The sequence below is a fragment of the Momordica charantia genome, assembly GCF_013281855.1.
Source record: "Momordica charantia cultivar OHB3-1 chromosome 8 unlocalized genomic scaffold, Mcharantia_2.0 BLBB01000008.1, whole genome shotgun sequence".
NCBI classification, from domain to species: domain Eukaryota; kingdom Viridiplantae; phylum Streptophyta; class Magnoliopsida; order Cucurbitales; family Cucurbitaceae; genus Momordica; species Momordica charantia.
In genome coordinates this window covers 15,120,792-15,130,379 of record NW_028275166.1, presented here as the reverse complement: position 1 = coordinate 15,130,379, position 9,588 = coordinate 15,120,792, and the positions used below count along the sequence as shown (strand labels likewise).

At 42.1% G+C, this 9,588-nt stretch overlaps 1 protein-coding gene across 1 annotated transcript; it reads left to right on the top strand.

Annotated features, from left to right (window-relative positions):
* The first annotated feature begins 7,180 nt into the window (after nt 1–7,180).
* Nucleotides 7,181–8,323, top strand: LOC111018143 (uncharacterized). Its single transcript, XM_022294104.2, has 3 exons — nt 7,181–7,556; nt 7,629–7,756; nt 7,868–8,323. Exons 1-3 carry the CDS (start codon nt 7,181–7,183, stop codon nt 8,321–8,323), a joined length of 960 nt encoding a protein of 319 aa, XP_022149796.2.
* Nucleotides 8,324–9,588: the final 1,265 nt, after the last annotated feature.

Sequence of the window (9,588 nt, the reverse complement as noted above, 5' to 3'; positions counted from 1 at the left end):
AAACTCGTAGTTTGTATTTATGTAAAAACAAATGTATATTCAATAAAGTTTTATTCAATTAATTTGTTGTTGAATTCATTGCATTGCATTGTCCAAGATCCAATAAACTAAACATCTGAGGTTATTTTAGTGTAACCCGGACAGTATATGTACTGGGTATATATTTGATATACCCCTGATATACGAGGTATATATTTGATATACCCTGATATACAAGTGGATAATATCCCGTGAATAACCTAAAGGGTCTATAGTATATGGATAAGGTCGGGTACCTTATCCTGGCAACACTATGGATACGGCCCACTCTGTAAAGGTTAAAGACGACTCGATCCAGGTCGTTCGTGTGGAGACATGCGAGTGGGAGTATCCTATACAATGAGTTTGTATAAGACCGGACCACGAAATAGCCAATCTTTAGATGTAACACCGTTAACTAATAGATTGCTGTTTCTTAGGATGACTAAGCAACTCATTCTCAATCCTGAGTGAGTTATGCACTCCTGCCTGTGAGGGCTCGTCCTTTGATCTGTATGGGTGAGAGTGGCCCGAGTTGCCGACTCAACATTCCTATCATTTTGGGGACGAGACCGAGTGGGGAGCTGAGAACATAACTTCACAAGATGGAATTCACTCCTCTCCGACTTTAGGGGAATGGATGTGTGTTCCCTTAAATGCTGACTCCGGGACATGAACAAGGGGCCCCACCCTCTCATTGGCCCGAGAGGGACTTCCGGTTATTGGTCGGACCATAACCGGGTTATTCATTAGAGGAGTAGTGGTATTTAAGGAGTAAGATGTAACTCAGGGGTAAAACGGTAATTTGACCCAACTTGAGTTACGAGCACTCGTGAAGGATTGACTCGTCATTAATGGTCGTATATCCATGGACACGAAAACATTCTGCAGTGAGAAGAGTGCAACTGCGGGTCTTTAGTGGAATGACCCGTTGTTAACGAATTTTGATTAACTCGGTCAATGAGTTTGACCGATTAATTTTGCATCGTTGGAGCTTCTAATCTGTAGGTCCATTAGGTCCCCTTGCTAGCTCATAATGGGTGAAATGAGGATAAGTTTTTTGGAAGAATTTGAATTGTTCAAATTTCTTAAGGGATTATATGTATATTGATACATTATAATATATAGTTAATTATAAATTAAAACTATATATTATGAGAGAAATTATTTGAATGGGATTCAAATAAAATTCATATGAATAAGATTCATATTAAAACTATAGGTTAAAAATAATGTGCTTAAGATGTACATTAGAACTATAGGTTATACGAGAGAAATGCTATAGAATATGATTCTATTCATGTGATAAATAATTTAGGGTTAGTTATTTATTTGATATATATATATTAATTAATTCTTAATTAGATTAATAATTAATTATCATTTATTAATTAATATGATTAATTAATTAATTAATTAATTATATATATATTTATTAGATCACATCATCTCCTGCTTATTGAAAAGGATTCGTCCTTGAATCTAATGTCACCTACAAAAGAAAGTAATCTAATTAGTGACAAATTCGAACATACCACACGATACTTGTAAAGACCCGAATTTCTGATACGTTTAACGAAGTAACGACCCTATAACGCTTATTGAACCCTGCTATTTAAGGAAACGAAAATGTAATGTTCTCTTAATGCAACATACAAAATAAAGGTGCACAACAATGGAATATCCAGAAAATAATACCCGCCTCAGTGGTCAGGAATCCAATCAAAAGAAAATAATCGTTTTGTCACGTAATCCAAAATACATCAGTAATTCGAATAGTAAAATACCCATACAGCAATAAGAGAAAGGGTCCTTTGAGTTAACCCAATGTCTAATTCCCCTTTTATTTCATAGCAATAAGATTTTTAATGATGTCTGCAATGCACGATATTATTCCCTAGCCTAACCAACACAGCTAGTGATCCCTCCTCAGTCAGACCTCATCCACGTCATCACCGCGGTCGGCCCTGTTCACACTTGAAACAAATAAGGTAGGGGGGTGAGTACATAAAATACTCCGTAAGTAGCCCACCCTAACTAACACCACAACACGCTCGTAATCACAACCACATAAATGAAAACAATAGCAGAACAAACAGATAGGCAACACGGGATAATAATAATAGATTAACATTTCCATACACGCAACCCAACGCCTAGACTTCCGGGACTCCAACCACACGACCCACTAGCCTTTGTCCCTAATTGAACTAACACTCACTCCCACCCTATGTTGGTACTCCAAGTCTAACTTTTTGAGGCGTAACGGCTCTTGACATTTATTCCCAAGATACCGACCTCCCTCTACAACGCTTGGTGTTCGACCTTGCCATTTATCCCCAAGGTCTTGAACTGTTACTCATAAGCACCACTGCACGTTAGTCCTCCGAGTTTAACTCTTCGAGTCGTATTGGCCCTTGACATTTATTCCCAAGGCCTCAATACTTCTCTACAGAAGCTTGGTGTTCGACCTTGTCATTTATCCCCAAGGCCTTGAACTGTGCACCAGTCCTTGACATTTATCCCCAAGGTACCGATGATTACCCGGCGTATTGGTTCTTGACATTTATTCCCAAGACCCGCAATACTTCTCCATAGAAACCTGATGTTCAGCCTTGCCATTTATTCCCAAGGCATCCACTCAAAGCTTTGAATAACCAAGCGACTAGTATGCATTTTCAATTCAGACAACCCACAGGTTAACGAACCACTAACCGGAACCATCACTCTTGACAATTCCCACTAATCCTCCAAAGACAACCTATAAGTAAGTCTCCCACATTTCAATTCACAGCACAATTTTACCAGCATGCTTTTCTTCGTACCAAACAATACACTAAACCAGCAGCTTCCAACAAAACAATGTAAAAACTATACAACAGGCTATCAACACATGCATTTCGTCTCCGACATGTTTACAAACGTCATGAATTAACTACTTCCAACCACAATAATCAGAACTGACCAGTCACAACCCCTCAATAGAAATCATGCGTTCTCTTAATGTCTAACAATGAAAACAGTAACAGGTAACACAACGACAATCACTAAGAGTTCACAAAACCAAGACTAACAATTTTCTAATGCACGAAATAAATTATTCTAACTAAAAATCAGCACCAAACCATTCCGTTAACACCAAATAACGCACGCACTCGCCCCCTGGTGCTACTTACTCACTGCTATGCTCCTATATCTTGCGTCAACTCACCACCTAATCAACAATAGACAAACGAAATAATTAATACAAAATTTCCAGTAGTCTAAATTCATTCTAAGAGATCTTGCAATGTCCATTACCGCAGAAATCGACTTCTTCTAGGTGCGGGTAACTCAGGCCTAACTCGAATAAATATGGGTTGCGTAAATCGAGCCTCTAATGGTTATGGGTAGGTGCCGAGATCGGAAACTGCTGCTGTCCGGACTATTTCAGTAGTAAAAACTCACCAAAACGATGCCCACGACGCTGCGTGCAGCAAGAACCCGCGCCACGACCCGCTTCTACCGGAATCCGCGCACCGCCGCTGCTGCCCGACGCCCGTGCACCACCGCTGCTGCCCGACACCGGCGCACCGCTGCTGCCGACGCCCGCGCACCGCTGCTGCCCGACATCCGCGAACTGCTGCTGCCCGACACCCCCGCACGCCTGCTGCTGCCGGAAAGTCGCGCACTCGTTGCTGCCCGAAGTCGTGCACCGCCGCTGCCCGGAGTCGCCCGCCGCCATTGTCTGCCGCGCCGTTGCCTGCTGCTGCGGCTGTCAAAACCACTGGTTGTCGCCGTCCGTCGAGTGCTTCGGGGAGGGTTGAGGCGCCGGTAGAAGAAAGAAAAACGAAAACTAAAACGGGGGGGAAGAAGAGGCTCACGAATGGGAGGGGTTTTAGGGGCTAGGGTTTTCTATTACCTTTCTTTTGTTTTTTTACAAGAAGGGACCCACTTGGGCTAGGTTGTTTTCTTTTTCCCTCTTGTTTTAAAACAAGGAAGACCCACTTACCTAGATACTTAATTTGTGCCCAACGGACTAGAACAATTGTAGAGAAAACAATTTCCTCGTTACACAATAATTAGATACGTAAGTACACTTCAACACTCATAACAATTACCACAGCAGCTCGAAATAAAATGAAATGAAACAATGAAATTAAATAAAAAGAAATTTCTAAGAAAAGAGGCCCGGAGACTCGAGGGTAAACTAACCTGAGTAACGCGGGGCGTTACAATACTCACTTTGAATTTCTATCTTGTAGTCATCATCGTGTATTATTGCTAGCACTTGGAAAGAAATTCTTCTCTTTGGTTCAAACTCAAGGTACAATTCTTGAGCATATGTTAGGAATTTCCTTTCCTTACGATTCGGTCTAAAATTTTCAAACATGGATAAGTTTGACTTCAGCTTCACAACTTCCTCCATTTGGCTCCATCTCATCATTTGGATTTCTTCTTTATGTAAGTCCTTAAAATTAACACAAAGAGAATTCAAGTTAGTAACAACTTTAAGATTTAATTCATACTTACCTTGTGGGGCGATCTAAAAATCATGAGATGACGGTATGGTGAGTCCTTCAAGCTTTAGTTGGTCTGTTGGGTGTGTTGCCCTAAACTCGTAGTTTGTATTTTGTAAAAACAAATGTCTATTTAATAAAGTTTTTATTCAATAAATTTGTTGTTGAATCATAGCTTTGCATTGTCCAAAATCCAATAAACTAAACATCCAAGGTTATTTATGATGTAATCGGGACAGTATATATACTGGGTATATAGTTGATATACGGGGTATATATTTGATATACCCCTGATATATGAATGGATAATGTCCCGTGAATAACCTCAAGGGTCTATAGTATATGGATAAGGCTGGGTACCTTGTCCTGGCAACACTATGGATACGGCCCACTCTTTAAAGGTTACAGACGACTCGATCCAGGTCGTTCGTGTGGAGACATGCGAGTGGGGGTATCCTATACAATGAGTTTGTATAAGACCGGACCGCGAAATAGGCAATCTTTAGGTGTAACACCGTTAACTAATAGATTGCTATTTCTTAGGAGGACCATACAACTCATTCTCAATCCTGAGTGAGTTATGGACTCCTGCCCGTGAGGACTCGTCCTTTGATCTGTATGGGTGAGAGTGGCCCTAGTTGCCGACTCAACATTCCTACCATTTTGGGGACGAGACCGAGTGGGGAGCTGAGAACATAACTTCACAAGATGGAATTCACTCCTTCCCGACTTTAGGGGAGTAGGTGAGTGCTCCCTTCAATGTTGACTCCGGGACTTGAACAAGGGGCCCTACCCTCTCATTGGCCGAGAGGGACTTCCGGTTATTGGTTGGACCATAACCGGGTTGTTCATTAGAGGAGCAGTGGTGTTTAAGCAGTAAGATGTAACTCGGGGGTAAAACGATAATTTGACCCAACTTGAGTTACGAACACTCGTGAAGGATTGACTCGTCATTAATGGTCGTATATCCATGGACACGAAAACATTCTGCAGTGAGAAGAGTGCAACTGCGGGTCTTTAGTGGAATGACCCGTAGTTAACGAATCTAGATTAACTCGGTCAATGAGTTTGACCGATTAATCTTGCATCGTTGGAGCTTCGGATCTGTAGGTCCATTAGGTCTCCTCGCTAGCTCATAACGGGTGAAACGAGGATCAAATTTTTTGGAAGAATTTGAATTGTTCAAATTACTTAAGGGATTATATGTATATTGATACATTATAATATATATAGTTAATTGTAAATTAAAACTATATATTATGAGAGATATTATTTGAATGAGATTCAAATAAAATTAATATGAATGAGATTCATATTAAAACTATAGGTTAAAAATAATGTGCATAGGATGTACATTAAAACTATAGGTTATACGAGAGAAATGTTTTAGAATATGATTCTAATTTTATAATAAATAATTAAGTGTTGATTTTTTTTTTTTTTGAAAAATTAAGTGTTAATTATTTATGTATATATATATTTATTAATTATTAATTGGATTAATAATTAATTATATTAATTAATTTGATTAATTAATTATATATATATATTAATTATTATATATATATTATTATATATATTTTAATTATTATTATATATATTATATATACATATATTAATATTAATAATATTAATAATATTATTATTAATATTAACTCCCCTACAAAATTGCAGGGGAGTGGGAAGAGTTGTGACGTGGGGAGTTACCCCACGTCACCTTTCTTCTTCCTGTCCAAGTGTTGGAGAAGCAGGAGAAGAAAAAAGTTACAGAACAGACCAAGAAAGAAACTCCCACATCTCTCTCTCAAAATTCTCTCAAACTCTCCCTCTCTTCTATGAAGGTGCTACCACGAGCACGATCCCGAGACCCAAGAGGATAGCGAGGAAGATCCGGTGGTGGTGTTCGAGGGGAATTCACTGAAGAAACGATCTTCAAAGGTTTGAATTTCCTCTGTATTTTCCTTCTTTGCAAAATTGATTTTGTATCCCGAAAATCAGCAACGAAAGTCCGCTTCCGCTCCGTGATTCACATCCCTTCAGGGAGTTCCCCAGGTGGCGTTGCTAGCTGAGGCATTGCAAGTACTACTAGATAATGCGAATGGAGCCGGTGGAGCTCAAGTGCAGCAGCCTCGCCGGGCACAAATTCCGCAAGATGAGGTCCAGTTTATCAGGATTTCAAAAGCTTTGGGCCACTCGTTTTCAACGGGGTGAGTGAGAGGCCTACTGCAGCCAAGGAATGGGTCAGGGAGCTGGAAGCCCTTTATGTGTATTTAGGATGCTCCGACGATTTCAAGGTCCGGGGAGCAATTTTTATGCTTCGGGGAGAAGTAGTAAATTGGTGGGAGTCGGTGGCGGCAGCGGAGGATCTCGCCAACGTACCCGTCATGTGGGCAAGATTTAAGGACCTACTTTATCAGTACTATTTCCCCGTGACTGTCAGGAATGAAAAACGGGCAGAGTTCCTCCATCTCACTCAAAGGAGCCTAAACGTGGCCCAATACGAAAGGAAGTTCACTGAGCTGTCCCGTTTTGGAATGCAATATATTCCTACTGAGCAATTAAAGATTGACAAGTTCATTGACGGTTTGCGTAGGGAGATCTAGGGGCTACTTGTTCTTAAGGAACCAACTACATACGCAGCGGCAGTCAGGTGTGCGTTGGTTATGGACAAATGTCTCGAGGAGCCTCAGTCTCAGCAGGTAATAGGCTCAAGCTCGGGGGTCAAGAGGAAATTTGCATCGTTCTCCGCCAGTCAATCCTCAAGAAGACACCAGCACCATGCGCAAAGACAGACTGTTCCTCCGGTGTGCCCCTCTTGTAAGAAGAACCATGCTAGGCCATGTTGGTTGGGAAAAATAATATGTTTCAAGTGCCAGAAGGAAGGACATTTCGCAAGGGAGTGTCCGATGACCGGCTCGAATACCCAAGCGTTAGGCCAGAAGACCCCTGCGGCAACTGCAACTCAAGGTGGAACCCAGAGGGCGCGCATCTTTCCTCTCACCAGGGGGGATGTTGAGCATGCCGAGGCGGTGGTCAGAGGTACCTTCTCTCTGTGAGTCTTGAGTTATGTGTATATGTTTGTGCTTTATTGCATGCGTGTTACTTTTGCAGGAACTATTTTAGTGCTTAGTATACCTGCTTACGCATTATTTGACTCTGGATCTAGTCATTCTTTCATTTCTTCTACCTTTGTTCGACATGCGGACCTAGAGCTAGAATCGTTAGGCTTTTTGTTGTCGGTATCCACACCGTCAGGATCTGTGTTGGTTACTAGCCAAGTGGTGAAAGGAGGCCAACTCTCTTTCGATGGTCAGACCTTGGAGGTAAAGTTAATTCAACTGGATATGTAGGATTTCGATGTGATACTAGGCATGGATTGGTTAGCTGCTAACCAGGCTAATATTAATTGTTCGAAGAAGGAAGTTAGTTTTCGCTTGCCCTCCAGACAAAACTTTACCTTTAAAGGAGTTAAGGCCGGGGTCCCAAGGGTGGTGTCGGCATTGAAGGCCAGCTATCTTCTCCAGCGTGGTGCTTGGGCCTATTTGGCTAGCGCGGTGGATGCAAGGAAGGTTGTTCCAAGCATTGAGGCGGTTCGTGTGGTTAATGAGTTCACTGACGTGTTCTCTGAGGATCTTCCCGGTTTGCCTCCATTTCGCGAAGCGGACTTTTGTATAGAGTTGCTGCCAGGGACGGCCCCCATCTCGAAAGCACCATATCGAATGGCTTCGGCAGAGTTGCAAGAGCTAAAGTTACAGTTAGAAGAATTACTCGACAAGGGTTTCATCCGCCCGAGCGTGTCCCCTTGAGGTGCGCCCGTGCTATTTGTTAAGAAGAAAGACGGTTCTATGCTACTTTGTATAGACTACCGGGAACTAAACAAAGTGACGATTAAGAATAAGTATCTCCTACCACGCATTGATGACCTCTTTGATCAGCTTCAGGGAACGAAAGTGTTCTCGAAGATAGACTTGCGTTCGGGGTACCACCAGTTAAGGTTAAAGGAGGCCGACATTCCAAAGACAGCTTTCAGAACGAGGTATGGGCACTATGAGTTTATCGTGATGTCTTTTGGACTCACTAATGCTCCGGCAGCCTTTATGGATCTAATGAATCGGGTTTTTAGGGATTTCTTAGATTCATTTGTTATTGTGTTTATTGATGACATCCTGATTTACTCCAAGACTGAGGAGTGTCACGAGGACCATCTCAGGCAGGTTTTGACTACACTACGAGAAAATAAGTTGTATGCAAAGTTTTCAAAGTGTGAATTTTGGCTGGACAAAGTGGCTTTCCTAGGTCACATAGTCACCAGGGATGGCATTGCAGTAGACCCCGCCAAGGTAGAGGCTGTTAGCAATTGGCCAAGACCTAGTTCAGTTACAGAGATTCATAGTTTCCTCGGCTTGGCTGGTTACTACAGGAAGTTCATCCAGAATTTCTCTCGTTTAGCGGCACCGTTGACGCAGTTGACTAGTAAGAATGCTACCTTCACTTGGAGCAGCGAGTGTGAGGAGACTTTTCAAGAACTAAAGAAGCGTTTGGTGTCTGCACCGGTGTTAACTGTCCCCGATGAAACGGAATGTTTGGTGGTTTACAGTGACGACTCGCGAAAGGGCTTGGGATGTGTTCTGATGCAACATGGGAAAATTATAGCTTATGCTTCTCGACAGCTAAAGGTGCATGAGCTTAACTACCCCACTCATGACTTAGAGCTAGCAGCAGTAGTTTTCGCCTTAAAGATATGGAGGCACTACCTATACGGAGAGAGAATTCAGGTCTTCACTGATCATCAGAGTTTGAAGTACCTTTTCACTCAGAAGGAGCTTAACTTAAGACAGAGACGGTGGCTAGAGTTGGTGAAGAACTATGATTGTGAGATTAGTTACCATCCGAGTAAAGCGAACGTTGTGGCCGATGCTCTTAGTAGAAAGGCGGCAAGTGTGGCATATTTAGTAGCGGCCTGCAGTCCAATACACAGCGAGTTGGAACGCTGGGAGGTGGAGCTGACAGTGGATGATGTCTCAGCGTTGTTGGCCCGACTCTCAGTGGAACCTAGCCTGAGACAGAGAAT

What these genes read in the sequence shown, in the direction of transcription:
- LOC111018143 (XM_022294104.2), top strand. Translation starts at nt 7,181, where the DNA reads ATGGACAAATGTCTCGAGGAGCCTCAGTCTCAGCAGGTAATAGGCTCA. An exon ending in TGCCGAGGCGGTGGTCAGAG is followed by an intron (nt 7,557 to 7,628) that starts GTACCTTCTCTC and finishes TTACTTTTGCAG; the next exon opens with GAACTATTTTAGTGCTTAGT. An exon ending in CGTTAGGCTTTTTGTTGTCG is followed by an intron (nt 7,757 to 7,867) that starts GTATCCACACCG and finishes CTGGATATGTAG; the next exon opens with GATTTCGATGTGATACTAGG.